The following is a 16,692-nucleotide window of genomic DNA, read 5'->3' as shown; positions in this document are numbered from 1 at the left end:
TGTCGGTTGCGGGTCTGGCCTGTTCTGTTGGTGGTCACAGTTCCGCCTACCTTGCAGGCGCGGGGTGGGGGGCGGCTCTGCCTCTCAGCAGGCCACTGCTCCTCTTCTGCCGGTGGGTCACAGGCCCGCCTACCTTGCAGGAGTGGTTGGCAGCTCTGCCCCTCAGCAGGCCGCTGGGCCTGTTCTGTGGGTGGTCACAGTTCCGTCTACCTTGCCGGCGCGGGGGGAGGGGGCGGCCTGAGATCTATTTTTTAATAGGCACTCAATATTATAAATTTTCTTATTAGAACTGCTTTCTTATTATACCTCTTTTATCATTTGTTTCAAAGAATTTCTTGATTTCTTCTTTTATTTCCACTTTAATTTATTTTTCATTTAAAAAAAAGTATTGTTCAATATCCATGTGCTTATGTAGTTTCTATTGTTTCTTGCGGTTGATTTCTAGTTTCATGTCATTACACTCTGATGGGAGGCACAGGTTTATGCCGCAGTCTGGCTGGGCACAAATCACGAGCCACTGAAGCAGGAAGAAACTTTATTTTTGAACTGAAGGAAAACACTTCACACAGCTCCTGGGGAATCCTCCCGAATGCCAAGCCGCTTGTCCAGGAACCCCCAGCCGGAAATATCTCTCCCGGAAATCCCTCCTCCTGCACTTCCCCAACCAATGGGAACTCTTGGGAATCCCTGGAAATTCCCAAGAGAACTCCAAAATAGTGCGAGAACTCAAAATTTGCGGCAGAAGCGGATAGTAATGCCTCGCCTGTCAATCAATACTGTTGGCAAAATGCCAGGGGCCATACAGACTCAGCCTTGGCTCTCAGCAGGTTTATATCAACTTTATTTTTATTTGCTAATACTTACATTGTGACCTAGAATATGGTCCATTTTGTAAAATGTTTAATGAGCTGCTGAGAAGAAGGTGTTGGGGCAAAGGTGTAGGGCCAAAATATTCAGCTCTTTAGGGGTGTAAAAGTCTGTAAATATATATTAGACAGATTTAATTCATATTATTTAGGTTTGAAATAGTTTTATTGATTTTGTGTTTTGATGACCTGTCTATTGGTGATAAGGGTATGTTGACATTACCCAGAATTATTGTAGTGGGGGTCTATCTGAGATATAATGTCCAGGAGAATTTTTTTTAAATGCAATTATGTGCACTGACATTTTGGGCATATATTCTTATTATAGCTATCTGTTCTAGTTGGATTGTTCCCCTTACCAGGATAAAGCAATCTTCTTTGTATCTTCTGATTAATTTTTGCTTGAAATCTCCTTCTCAGGTTTGGTCTCTTGATGTTGTCTCAGAGTTCATGTATATTCTTATAATGTTCTATGATTTCTTTTCCCTTTATTGTATTTCATGTACTCAAGCTCATGTGCCCCATTTTCAAGGGCTGAAGTTCTATTCTCTATGCAAGTTAATCTGTAGGTGATGCTTTCAAGTAAATCTTTAACTTGATTTGTCTTTCAATTCGAGGAGTTCTGATTGGTTTCTTTTCAATGTTTCTACTTCTTTATTGAAGTGTTGTTTCATTTCCTATATTTTCTCTCGTAATTCATTCCTTAGATTTTCTTTAGTTAATTGAACATTTTACTAATCAGTTTTTTTTTACAATCGTTCTCTGGAATTTTGTCCACTTCCGTATCTGCAGGACCCTTTGTTGGGGGATGTGATTTTTGGAGGTAGTTTTGTTTGCCTGTTTCCTCAGGTTTTCAGAGGTCTTGGACTTGCACATCAATTGAAGTAGATTCTCTTTTCTATTTATATACCTGTCCTTTTGTGTGTAGCTATTTGGGAGGGGGTCGATTCTTTGTGTTTTTATATATGAGTAGATGTCAAGGGATGGAACCTGAGGTCCCCCACTGGTTGTTCCTCCTTGATCCTGGTCGTTGGTTTCAGATTTTTGTCTCCTTAATTGTGATTTAAAATAATATTAAGGCTCAGGTGGGGTTAGGCCATGTGTGAGGTGGGGGCCATTGTTGCTTGACTGAGATGTGAGATTTCTCTGTATCTCTATTCTGTGATTTTTAAGTGTACAATATTTAAAAAGTGATAAGAGGAGAGGCAGGAGATAGGTAGCAGATTTGGGTGGTAAAGAAGAAGAAATGAAAAATTAACAGAAAATATTTAAAAAAGAGAGGAAGAGGGAACAGGAATATTCAGTGCACATGGGCGTAAGAGTGGTGAAGGGGAAATAGTAGGGAAAATAATCAAGATATGAACAAACCAGCAAATGTGAGATCAAAAAAACTCAAACCCTTGTGTAATTGTACTGCACTTAAGTCAAATCAAGGTTAAATAATAAACATGTGTAGAAGAAACTTGTTAATGTGAAAGTAAATATATAAATATTCATGCAGTAAGAACACATAACCATACATACTCTGTCTCTCTCTCTCTCTCTCTCTCTCTCTCTCTCTCTCTCTCACACACACACACACACACACACACACACACAAATATGCATAATGGAAAAAATTTTAAAAAATACAATATTCTAAAATGATGTTTAAAAATTTTTCAAGAGTTAAATTTAAAAAAAGTAATAAGTGGACATATAGAGAAAAAAGAGATGAGGAAAAAGAAAAAAAAAAAGAGAAATAGAAGGCTTGTTTCCACTATGGTGGTCAAACCTGCTTTGCAGGAATGGGTTTTCATTCTTTATATTTATTTAAGCTCTATAGCCCTTGAATCAAGGGCTGGGGTTATTAAGTTCAGTATAAGTTGGGAAAGACTGGGGAGTGCTGGTGAATTGTGTAATGCTGTAGTGGGGGTGATGCATATTTCTACATTGGAATTCCAGAAGTTGGGGTTTAGTCTTGGGTGAGTTTTGGAACTCTGGTGGTGGGTATTTGAGATTTAATCCACACTTCATATTGTTAGGGAGCTGCCAGTCTGTGCTGGACATCTGGATGTCTGGGGCCTCCAGTAAAAGCCATTTTTAGGTCATAAAGTCTAACCCTCTACATTTTTCACCTTCAATGCTATGAATGTGAATTACCAGGTGGCCACTCTGGAGTGTAGACACTCCTGTGTAGGCACTATAGGTGTCTTCTTAATAACTCTTCTGGGATGCCAACAACAAAGGTTTTCTTTGTGCCTGTTTTATTCACTCTGGTTCAGGCATATAATGAAGGTCAGAATATGCAGCTGCTGTCTACTTCCTTGATGTGTCCCTGCTTTGTCTCTGCTCACTACTGGGCAGTATTAATTAGTAGTTCCCTACTGGGCCTGTAGTCATCTCTGGGCCAACAATCTCAGATCCTGCTGAGCTATCTGTTCAGGGGTCCTGGCAATTATTGACTTGTTGCAATGAACCACTTTCCCCACTGACTCTGTGTTCATTAAATTTAGCATTCTGCTCTAATATAAAGGTTCCCCCAAGCCAAACAATTTTTTTAAACATTAACTTTTTTAACAATTAATTAATTTATTTTTGTTATTATTTGCCATGCCATCTTCTCAATGCCACTTGTGGGGAGCCACCCCTGAGCTATCTGAGAGGTTTTCACTAGGCCTTGAGCCAAGGAGATTTTGGTTTGGTATTGCAAGCTATTTTGTGTCTCCTCCCACTCAATGGATTGCACAATGCATGTGACCTCTGTCTTCCCTGGGCTAAGAAGACTGATCCCATAGCTCTGGAATTGGGCATGACCCATAAACTGGACAGCCCACCTCCTATCTTATTTGGTGAAGAACATTCTGTAGAAAGCCTTTGAAGTTTCCTTATATAAATAAAACAAATGAGGGTTCTCTTACTCTTTCCAGTGTGGAAGTCGACCCATAAGGTGAAAGAGCCCTCCTGCCCTCCCTTTCTAAAATTCCTTTCTGTGTCCTGTGTTTTTTTTCCACCTTCTTTTCTTAGCTTTATTTTACAGCCAGCCTGCTTCACAGAGAGGAACCCCAAATTCTATTGCCTGTGCAGGGACGTGGGCAAGAGCCACTGCTTTCCCCTCCTTTCTTTGGCCACCCTCAGAAAAGCTGGTGCATTTCTAATGCATTATTTTTTACATTCTATTCAAAGTTTCTGACATTCTGAGTCTCCACAATATCATTTACAGTCTAATACTGAATTTGGGTGAGTTCCCTTTGTACCCACCTCACTGGGGAGCATTTTTCCAAAATTGTTAATCTGGTGCTGAGGAATTATGGGAGATGCACACTTCCTCTAATCTGCCATCTTCTTTCCTAATTTTCTCAACTTATTAAAGGACTTTTATGTTCTTCAATTATATTTTGAAGTTTCTTATATTTATCTTCAATTGAATTTCTCTTTTGTTACATGTTTAATTTCTTTTGTGTTCATTTTTATGAGAATTCTGAATACAAAGAAATCATTGATTAATAGCTAAGATGTTCTTCCTCTCAAGGTGTGGTTAATTTTCAGTGTATATACATTGTTTAGACAATAAGAATTTATTTTATGAAGCTAGCCAAACCTTGATCCAACACCAAATATGATAGCATAATAAAAAAGTACTAATTCTTGAACAGAGATGCAAATATATAAATTAAGAACTTAAAAAACAAGACAGTTTATTAACAGAATAATGAATTTTGATTTCTAGAACTCTATTCACTTAAATAACATATTTATTCAAAATGGTCAACAATTATCTTCTATGTGACAAACTTTGACCTGAGAACTTCTTCCATTTAACAGCCATTTAACAGCCTTTAGTATGAAGGAGCTCAGTTTCCATATGTTATCTCTACACACCAGGTCCAATTTTATCCAAAAATTGATCAATAATTACTGGATCTTAGAGGGGCATTGTCAAGGGACAGTGTGTGTAACCTCTCTTTGCTCTTGTCTTTCTCTTTACCTCTCCTCCAAAAGCGTTTGATGCCATCATGAGGCTCATTTTGCACACCCCAGGCCTTCTGTGCTTCATCAATGTCCCACAATACCAAATCTTCCTTATCTCTGATTTACTCCTTGCATGTCTAACCCCACTTTCTCATGCCCTAAGATTGAATTGGTGGTGGTTGAGTGGTTGGTTAATGAGCAATCCTGTATTGTAACTTTCTTATATTTTCATTTGGAAAGCAGGGATGTGTGTAGAAATCTTTAGGGAAGAATCTTTTCAATTAAAAAATATACTTTAAATTGTAGTAAAATATGTATAACATGAAGCTTTTTACTCCACCTTTGCATGCGCACAGTCCAGTGGTATTGAGTACAGTCACACTGTTGTACAACCACAAATCTGTGCAAAGCTTTTTACTTTGATAAACTGAAACTCTATGCTATACTGTTCTGTTCCAACACAGTATGATCCCAACCTATTTTCATTCTTGTCATCTATCAGAATAGAATTTTTGATTTTGTGTGTGTGTGTATGTGGTGCTGGGGATTGAACCCAGGGCCTTGTGCATGCAAAGGAAGACTCTACGAACTGAGCTATAGCCCCAGCCCCAGAATAGAATTTGTAACTAATTTTCCAGAATTTCTAGACTAGCTCTGTGTCAGTTTCTGTCAATGTGACTGTGAAGACTTATGGAAGGTGGTGGAGAGGAAGGGGTATGTGAACTCAATAATATTTGGGCCTGGGTATCATTTTTTTTCTTTTAAAAAGTATAATTATTAATATATATTAATTGTATAAATTTTAATGAATTTCACTGTGACATTTCCATACATGAATATAATGTGCTTTGATCCTGAACAGTTCTCCATTGTTTAACTCTCCATTACACTGTACCATGACCCCTCCCACCAGGCCCCTTCATCTTCTGATTGTCACTTTTCTACTTTTAGATAATTTTTTTTAACTTTTTAAAGTTTCTTCATATGAGAGAAACCATGTGATGCTTGTATTTCTGCATATGGCTTCCAAATGATATCTGGGCCTCAAATTTTTACTTGCGTCTGTATCTCAGAAACTATTAACAGGTTGACTCTGGTCTTAGGAGCTCCTTTATCTGAATCTGTGAAGAGAGAGCTCCAAGAATCATGATCTTTCCCCTAACAGTGATTTCTCAACCAAGGCCACCTAGTCATGTTTTTGGCTTCATTTAACAAATTTGAATTGTGCACCTAGTAAATGTCAATTAGTGCTCTATATGTGGGGCACAGTGAAAAAAAATACACAGTCACTCTATAACAACTTGACTTCTTATTACTTTCTATAATGCTCTCATGACTTTCATGGATTATAGGTTGGCCCACAATTGATACCTGTGCTTATAACAGCCTGTATTAAAATGCCTGTATTGGTAACTTCTGGGCTACAGAGACACCCTGGGATGGTCTACTAAAGCATTTACATATCAGGTAGAATCCCCCAAATAAAGAAGACCTTAGTGGTTATTATACCTGTGCATTACATTTACAAGGGCTACCTGAAGACAGATGTGTGCTTATGAATAATGTCAGGGATGGGAACACAGCTGAATTCTAGAAGGAGTCCAGGAAATCATTTCCCCCAGGTTAGTCCCTGCCCACTAGGGGGTGCAGCTCCCTAACACTAGCTCACTTCCTGTGTGAATTGCAGGTTTAGGTTCATCATTTCACTATGACTTCAACATTCTTCAGGTTAAGAATCAAGAACATTATTTAACTGACTCTAAAGATGAATGCCTCTCCAGCCTTAGTGACTGTGATGCTCTTGATACTTGGTAAGTGAAATGACTTTTAAAATTTGGACTCTTTCTTCTATTGTTTCAGAATACTTTTTAACCATGATTTTTTTCTGAGAGTTTTATCACCAAAGTGACACAGTTCTCTTTTCCCCTCAAGGAAAAATTCATGCAGACTCAGTGACCCAGATGGAAAGCCATGTGACCATATCAGAAGGGGCTTTGTTGACTATAAACTGCACTTACTCATCCACAAGGTACCCTGCTCTTTTCTGGTACGTTCAATACCCTGGAGAAGGTCTACAGCTCCTCCTGAAAGCTGTGAAGACCAATGATAAGGTCAGCAATAAAGGTTTTGAAGCCACATACAATAAAGAAGCCACTTCTTTCAACTTGGAGAAAGCCTCCATCCAAGAGTCAGATGCGGCTGTGTACTACTGTGCTCTGGGTGACACAGTGGCAGAAACTGCAGGGAGAGCTGAGCACAAACTCTGAGCAGCCACCAGGGGCCTGGCTGCTGAGCATCTGCCTCTGGTATCCATCCTGGTTTCAGCACAGTTTATGGTGTCTGCAACAATGTTTCTCTGGTTGAGGTAAAATCAAACAAATATCCAGAGTAGAAGAACAAAGAGTGGATGTCTTTTAACTAGGATCTTCATTAGTCAAAGGGAAGACAGAGGCCGACACCATTAGTTCCTCATGCCCGGCCAAAGTAATTTCAAGGTAAAATCACTCGAACAATGAAGTGGTCTCTTTGATCATCCTTGACAACAAAACCCAGACCCCATGTGTTGTTCCAGGTCACCCTGGTAGACATTTCTGTGGCTTGTTATATTTTTAGAGAGATATAACAGAGAAGATGGCATGTGCACAAGGTCTCCCTAACACAGAGTGGAAGGAGAGGTGGTAAGAGAACCAGAGGCCCCACCTCTGAAATCCACAAGTGGTAATAGAGTAAGATGGAAAAGAAGAAAGGAGGAGGAACAGACCTCACATGCAGCAACAGTGCAATAAGGGGAAAGGGACTTTCCTCATGCAGAGGATGGGCATCTGTTTTGGTTAATCAGATGGTAGACATAGGCTAGTGTTAAAAAGAAAGGGAGGGAGGAAATGCACAATTAAAATATGACCCATGGTTAAATGATGAGCAGCCCTGGACACTTACATAGTTCAGTTTCTTTCCAAAAAGGCCAACATGAGTCAGTTTGCAGTGCCTGTGGAATGTTAAGTGTGTGTGTGTGTGTGTGTAGATATTTGTAACTTCATGAAACCCCATTAGAAGGCAGTGAAGAAACTCCAAAGAGCATAGACACTCAGAATGTAGGAAAGAAGAAATGGAAGTGGTGTCAACTGAGTCTTAGAGAGTGAGAAATTCATTGAGAAACTTGCATCACAGGCCAAGTAAAGATGGAAGCTGTGCCTAATGAGAGAGGCCACCAAGGAGCATCGCTTGGGTTCTGTGCCTTTATGGAAGGGTTAGGAGTCAGAGCACCAGTTACCCTTAGACCACTGGAGAAGGTGGTGCTATGTGTGTGTGCGTGCATGTGTGTGTGTATATGTGTGTGTGTGTGTGTGTGTGTGTGTGTTGTGTGTGTGTTTTAGAGATACTTGAAAAGGAGAGGTTGGAAAAAGAGAACCTTGTAAGAAAGTGATCTAGTGACAGTTACATATGGTGTTCACCACAGTTTGCAGAGAAAGGAATGCTTACTTCCCAAAACCCAATAGAAAATTAGACATGTCTTTTATGAATTGAGGAACATAAAAGTAAGAAATTCAAAAAAATATTAAAAAGAAGAACATGGTAGTCAATTCTCAATGTAGGGAAACAACACAGTGTTTAAGAAGAAGGACATACTCAGATTAGTATTAGTTGTTCACAAAATTGCTGCTGTATCCCTCAAAACTGTAAATTCCCAAACCTTTTGGCCTTGGCTTATAAGAAAATATATACACACACACACTATGTATACATATACATACATATATATGCATATATATATATACACACACACACACACACATATATATGTTATTTAATTATAAATCAGATGGAGTTTTATTTAGCATATTAAATTATTTACAGTTCTTCATAATGTCCATTTAGATAGCTGCCCACACTTTAATGTTATTGTCTCTGATCTTCACATCCACCTTTGTTCCACCAATCATATATTTACAAACCCTCACTCTTTTTTTAAAAAAGCTTACTTTTTTTGAGTAGTTTTAGGTCACAACCAAATTGAGAAGAGGTTACAGAGATTTCTTACATACCTGAACCCAGCCCTCCCTGGCCAACCCCAGCCATGTCCATGATCAACACCCTCCTACAGAGCAGTTCACAGCAATGAACTCCACTCCCACGTCATTGTTACCCAAAGTCCATGGTTTTCATTAAAGGTCACCTTTGTGTTCCTGTATCATCTGGGTTTGGACAAATGCATAATGACATATATCTACCATTACAGAGTAAAGTAGAGTACTCTCATTCATGAAGACTTCCTCTGTGTAGTTAGAACAGTTAGAACTGTTCATTTAATTCCAAGCACGAACCTTTGGGAATTTTTGATTGTCACTGTTGTTTGCTTTTTCCCAATTGTCATTCAATTGAAGTCACAAAATATGTTGATTTTTCAATTGTTTTAATTCAGAAATATACATTTAAGTTTTCTCCATGTCTTTTATGACTTGATATCTCATTTCTGTTTAGTGCTGAATAATATTCAATTTTCTAGATATATGTTAGTTTATGCATGCATTCATCTCCAGAGAGGTATATTGGCAGCTCCCAATCTGGGCCATTAAGAATAAAGATGCAATACACATCCAGTGCAGGTTTTGGTTTGCACATATGTTTTCAAGCACTCTGGGTAAACATCAAGAAGGGAAATTGCTGGATCACATGGAAAGAGCATGTAAGAAGCTGCCAACCAGTCTTGCAAATACAGATACTTTTGTATTTTCATCAGCACGAATTAATTTCTATTCTTTAATTTATCCACACATGCTAGCAAGTGCTCTACCACTCAGCTACAATTTCAGCCCCATATACTTATTTTCTATTTCTATGTATTCTTTAATGGGTTTTTTTTTTTATGGTTGAATCTAGAAGATTGTTTGCATATTTTGGATAACAGACCTTTATCAGATGTGTGTTTTGCAATGTTTCCCCAAACTATGACTTGTCCTCTTATTTTTTTGGCATTGCTTTTCACAGAACAAAAAATTTTAATTTTAATAAGATCCAGCTTATCCATGATTTCTTTCATGGATCTTGCATTTATTTTTGTATATAGTAGAGCAATACCACATGCAAAATGACCTGAGTTATCTTCTTGAAGGTTTATAGTTTTCATTTTATTGATAAGTCATTCATGTTCTAATGACCTACTGCTGTCTTATGAGAAGTGGCCCCAACTCCTACCATGGCTGCATTGAAGATTAAGTTTCTAACACCTGGGCTTTGGGAACACATTCAAAGAATGGCCAGATCACTGAGAAATCAACCATTTTCTTTGGACTACAATATCATAACCCATCAATAATTTATAATTATATTATTGTGAAATGTAACATGCTTAACAAAGTATATAAAAGTTATACATTGCTGGTGGGACTGCAAATTGGTGCAGCCGATATGGAAAGCAGTATGCAAATTTCTTGGAAAACTTGGGGGTTCAACCAACATTTGATTCAACTATCCCACTCTGTGGTTTATAACTAAAGGACTTAAAAATAGCATACTATAGTGACATAGCACATCAATGTTTAAAGTAGCACAATTCACAATAACTAAATTGTGGAACCAACTTGGATACCCTTCAGTAAATGGATGGATAAGGAAAATGTGATATATATTCACAGTGAAATATTACTCAACATTAAAAGACAATAAAATAATGGTACTTTCAGGTGAATGAATGGAGTTGGAGAATATAATGCTAAGTGAAGTTAGCCAATACTAAAACACCAAATGCTGAATGTTTTCTCTGATATAAGGATGATAATTGTGGCAGTATGGGAGGAATAGATAAATTTTAGACAGGGAAAAGGGGAGGGAAGGGAAGAGGGGATGGGTGTAGGAAAGATGGTGGAATGAGATGGACATCATTACCCTAAGTACATGTATGAAAACATGAATGGTGTGACTCTACTTTGTGTACAACCAGAGACATGAAAAATTGTGCTCAATTTGTATAATATGAAATGAATTGCATTCTGCCATCATACATAACAAATTACAATTAAAAAACTTAGAAGTGTAAATAAAAGTATATAAAAGTTATAAACAATTCATACATATTATTTTGTTTATAGATTTAAGACTATCATGTATATGTCAGTATCTATTTATATAGAAATGTATACTCCTATCTATATATAGATTCTTTTTGGGAAATTTGTTAACAGAATTGTGGGGACTGCCAATTCCAGTTTCTGTAAGCAGGTCATTGGGCAGGAGACCCTGTGAAGAATTGATTCTTCAGTCTCAAATCTGAAGACTGGAGATACAATTTCTTCTTTCTTGGAAGAACTCAGTATTTTTCTCTTAAAATCGTCAACTGACAGATGAGGTCCACTCACAGATGGAGAGTAATTTGCTTTTCTCAAAGTAAATGTTGATCATATCTGAAAATAGACTAGTGTCACAAAATATATCTGGGCACTGTGATCTAGCCAAGTAGACCTATAAAATTTACCTTCGTATCCTCTTTGCCTCCAATAAGTCCCTTCTAATTACGTGCCTTGCCTTATATGAGGATAATATAGCAGCTTTCTTTTTATTTTGTATGATTTTTTTTCACTATTTTGCTTTTAAGCTGTCTGTGAATTAAATCTCAAATGTACAATAAACATTTCTTCTTTAGACTTCCATGTGTTCATTGGCTTCCTGTTCATTGAAGAAATAGAAGCAGGAGTTTTCAAAGCTTCAACACTTACCACTTACCAGCAGATGTGCTCACATACTCCACCTTTCCTCTCATCACAATGGCATCTCATGAGAGCAGGGCTTTGCTGACCCTTAGCACATATCACCATACCCGAAAACAGTATGCCCTTGAAAATAGTTGCTGAAATCATAATGGATGATTAAAATACTACTATCTCTACCAGAGCAAAACTACCCTTAATCCATTCATTCAGTAAAATTTTATTATGTACTTATTTACTGACAGGCTGTACTCTAAATTGAAGATGTAGTGGAGAGTAGAACAAAGAAAAATCTCTGTTCTATCAAGCTTATATTTTAGTTAAATGCTTAGTTCATGATAACCACTACCATTACCCCTTTATACTGTCATATGGAGACAGAATTCAAATTGAGGCCCCCCTAATATACGTCTTACTAATCCACTATACTTATGCAGACATACACTGGCTAATATTTATATTCCCCATTTCCAATAGAGAACAGGAAACCTGGAAAAAGGATTAATGTAAGATTTTGATAGCTCTAGCTCTTAGGATTTTGGTAAAGGTGTCCTGCACTGGGATACGTGGAGGGAAGAGAAAGGAACTGTCTTCTAGTTCACCTGGGATTCACACAGGAGTAAAGAAGGGAGGCATATTAGAAAACATTCTGACTGGGAACTGATCTCTTGAATCTCATGTTGCCTTCTGAATAGTACAGTGGTTAAACCCAACTGAAGAGAGTCCCTCACTACTCTTCAATGAGAGGATAAACTCCTCACTGCAGTTATGCTGTGAACCACTTTAACAAGTGAAGGTGGCACAATTAGAACAGAGAACAGCTGTTTGGAAGCATCTATGAAAAATGTGGTGGCAGTCTTCATTCACTTGTACATTGAACTCATATAAGCAGCTCTTAAAGTGTGTTATCTCTCTTTATAGGCATTGGGTATATGGATATTGAATTTAGCATATAAGCCTTCATGGAGTCACCTTTACTGATGATTCTCTACTTCATAGAATGGAAAAAAGTCTATATGATAAAGGTTTTTGAGAAACTGCAGCAGAAGTTTAATTTTGTCTTCCTGATTCATTATTCCAATGGATGTGTGGCTAGAGATCAGTGATTGCTGAATGGATTTCAACACTGAAAGCAAGATTTTAGAAGCCTGTTTTTCCTGAGCTGCAGTGGTAAACTGCCTCCCATAGCAAAGCCATTGCTGGCAGAGGACCTGCTAGATGGTTCTTGGTAGCAACAACCCATGTTGTTCTCAAAACAACCAGGTTAGTGAAGACGTACAGGCTGACTTAGGGAAAAACAAATGTATGAAACTTGATCTTTTATTTGACATTAAAATGGTAAGGATAAAAAAATACCATCTATGATGATATTGACAAACAATATTAAAAATTATTGGACATTATTTTAAATCAGTCTAAGAATATCTTTCTGGGAGCAAGAACTACAGATTGAAGGTGTTGTAGAACCCTGATCAACATGGGCTAGATATGTTTTGTGAAACCATCAGTGGAGAAGGGGAGGCTCAGCACACTATGACAATGTTGAAGGGATTTCCTGCTCCCATCAGAGTGTCCTGTATTCTAGAGGGCTTCCTTCCCTGAGCAGGTGAACAGCTGAAGCTGAGCCCCTGAACATCCAGGAGGAATCACCATTACCACCTACTGCAAAGACTTTCCCCAATCTCCTGTATTAAAGCAGAATCCTAAAAAAAAAGCACCTGATGTTCTCCTAACTTTTAGAAATGGAGAGAAAAGATTGCTGTGGTTTAAAAGAAAAAAAATCAGCTCCCAGTTTGTTGTGTCTTCAGATCAGAGACTCAGGCAAGACTTCTGAGCAGAGAGAGGTCAAAGAGCATTCTTCATGCACCTACAGCCTGTGTGTCTCAAGTGGTTCTCAATCCTGGCTGCAGGATATAATCAGCCAGATGTGGCTGGCACTCACTGCAGGTCAATCACATCAGAATCCCTGGTGTTCGGGTTCTGGCATAGTGTACACCTCAGAGGTGCACATAATGTGTGGGCAGAACTGAGAACCCTGCAGTTATCATTCTTCATAACTGGAGATTCCAGAGTCTTGTCTTAGAGTTCCAAGTGTAATGCTGAGGGCTGTTGCTATGACAAGTTGCTATTTATGTGAACAGATTTAATTATAGTTAACTTGTCTTCTTTGCAAATATTGAGGTTTTCTTTTGTCTTGTCTATTGTAGTCACCTAATGTATATCCCTTTATGGGCCCATGAAGAGGATATATTTCTTTGTGAGAAGGTTCTTTGAGTACAAAAAGTGAGAGTGAGGGAATGGTGTGCATGATTCCCTGTCTCAGAGCCTGCATGTAAATGCTGCCATGCAGATTACTGATGCTGTCATTGTCATTGAAGACACCTTGCCCATAAATCATTCATTTGTCATGATTGTCATGTCTTAGTCTTCTCTCTTATCCTTATATTTTTTCCCAGAAAACAATGTTTATACCATATTAATTACTTGAGTTAGCAACTACTAATATAACCCAACTAATTTATGTTCATAGGAAAAACTATTTCAAATAGTTCAATTGCGTGTATAACGAAGTTTCTGACTTTTGCAAAGCATGGCAGATTGAACTTGTACATTTACTTATGTTCTTTCCACAACTCTTAAAAGATGGTATTTAAAAAGGCAAAATTCCATATGCAGAAAGACAATGGAAAAGGAGAAGGTAGCAGATGAAATACCAATAACACATGAAAAGGTGGAAAAGAGACATCATATAACAGTAGCCAGGCATGTTGGTGCACACCTGTAATCCCAGCAGCTGGGGAGGCTGAGACAGGAGGATTGGGAGTTCAAAGCCAGCCTTGGCAATGGCGAGGCACTAAGCAACTCAGTGAAACCTTGTCTCTAAATAAAATACAAAATAGGGATGTGGCTCAGTGGTTGAGTGCCCCTGAGTTCAATTCCCAGTACCAAAAACAAAAATTATATGTATGTGTATATATGTATACATATACATATAAAACAGTCTACAAAGATTTGAAAAATGTGAAACCAAAGCTTGCAGAAGGGGAATCCAGGAAGATGCCTCCCAATTAGCACTGGACCATTCTGTCAGGCCCAGAAATTGAACATAACAACAACATTAACTGTGAATTCTGGAAGAAGATGAGATTTACTCAAGATTTCTCAGCAATATATGATATTTGTTTCCAGACTGAAAGAGAATCGAAGTGCTGAGGACAGCATAAAATTTCATTACACAAGAAAGGAAAAAAAATCCCCTAAACTTCTAGTGAGCATAAAATCCCAACATTAACGGTCTTCTCAACAGAAAAGCAGAAAGGTATAGTGGAACAAAATTTCCAAGCAAAAGAGGTAAAAAAAAAATGCTGATGGGCTACCCTATGTATTTCCCCATCTTCTGACGAGTCACAGGTTTGAAGGTGGATTAAGGAGACCCTCTGTTGAAATGAAAAAGATAAAAATAAACAAAATGTAAGAAAACAAATGTAACCTAGTATTTAGGCTGGGTAAATTTAAAATACATGATTCAACCACCCCAAAACAATGAATGAATGATAGTGACTTCTTCCACAAATCTTGTATGCCAACAAATTTGATTACTTGCTTTATTATTAAAATTTTTTTATTTTATTTATCATCAAAATTTAAAAATTTATTAATTGACCTGTTTACTGGATATATATACACATACATATTCAACCTATTAAAATACCTATTCAATATCCAACAACACTGTGAGTGTTCATCAACAGAGGAAGGGCTGTGTAGACTAAACATGCCATGATGTGGTGCAAGGCAACCCCAGAACCTATCTGTGCTAATGTAGTAAGACCTACAGGATTTATTATTGAGCTCATAAAGCAAGGTACAGAAGTGTATCCAAAAGACATATCTTTTTGAATCAAATAAAAACTATAAATGAAATTCTATATAGTTTCTGTTGTTTCACATATTTGGATTGTGATTGTAAATTTATAGTAAAACATCTGAGAGCTCACCTTCAAATTGAGAAGACAAAGAAAGAGTTAGGGTAATATTAATGAAAGGGACAGAATTGGGAGGGAAAGTCAAATGGCATTTTATGTCATTTTATTTGGTCTATATGTAGTGTTTTATTACTTTCAATAACTCATATATTTGTGAATTTTTCATAATATTAAAATTAATAAACAGTCATAAAATCCATCATTAATAGTTATCCATGTGCTTGTCTATCATCACAGAAAGGAAGAGGAGAGGGGAAAGTGATTACCTTCTTCAGAAGGTTTTGTAATCGCGTCCCATACATAAATGCTCTCCTGCTTCTGGGGTCATATAGCTTTGCTTTATGCTCATCTCAGGGTCCTACTCCTTGATTTCATCACAGATATGTGAGCTTTATTCTTCCCCAGTAGACTACAAACTGTTCCCTCCCCCATTTCATATCCTTCTTTTTCACTCCCAATAATACTTGAATAAATGTTTATGAATTTATTTAGAACTAAATTAGAGAAAATCGAGGTATCAGCATATGGTGACAACTGATAGTTTATTTCAAATATAACATCCATAAAATGTCATTTTTAAAGTGTCCCTGGTCTTTGTGGTGCTAGGGGTGTAACCCAGAGCCTCATGTCATGTGCTCTACCACTGAGAACACCCAAAGCTCTAAATGTGATTCATTTTTAACCCCCATTGAATCTAGGCAGTCTTTTTATTGCACCCCACCCTCTCGAATTGTTTGCTTTTCCTGCAGTAGAAAGTATGAGGTGAGTGGGGCTCAGTTCAGTGACTGCTGAGGACTTGGTGGTCTTCCTTGGCCTTTGTTGATAGTTTCAGTCCACCAGGGGGCACCCTAGGCTACACCAGGAATGACTTATTTTGTAAGATCCAGAAGAGGTGAACAGCCAGAGAGAGACAGCAAGGGGGCAGTGGATGTTGGTCTAAGTTTATCTCAGGCCTTCAGCTCTGCCATTCTACATAAAACCTCAGAAGGCTGGAACCTGAATCTGAGTTCTCTGGAGCCCTTATGTCTGTAAATTCACTAGGAGGATGATCCTCTGAGAGTTCAGGGAATTGAAATTTTATCTGGAATATGTTCAATAGAAAACATCTCCATTACCTATTTTCAATTTTTGTTTTATTACAAAAATTTCCCAAATACACTGACACAGACATCATTGCAGGACTTTTGA

General features: G+C 37.8%; 1 gene segment (V, D, J or C); it reads left to right on the top strand.

Moving 5' to 3' along the window:
* The first annotated feature begins 6,500 nt into the window (after positions 1-6,500).
* On the top strand, positions 6,501-8,224 carry LOC107145400. The segment is given in 2 exon segments: positions 6,501-6,628; positions 6,750-8,224. Coding segments are annotated over 2 exon segments (381 nt in total).
* Positions 8,225-16,692: the final 8,468 nt, after the last annotated feature.

Source organism: Marmota marmota, unplaced genomic scaffold (assembly GCF_001458135.2).
Source record: "Marmota marmota marmota unplaced genomic scaffold, marMar, whole genome shotgun sequence".
NCBI classification, from domain to species: Eukaryota; Metazoa; Chordata; class Mammalia; order Rodentia; family Sciuridae; genus Marmota; species Marmota marmota.
This window is presented reverse-complemented; position numbering and strand designations above follow the sequence as displayed.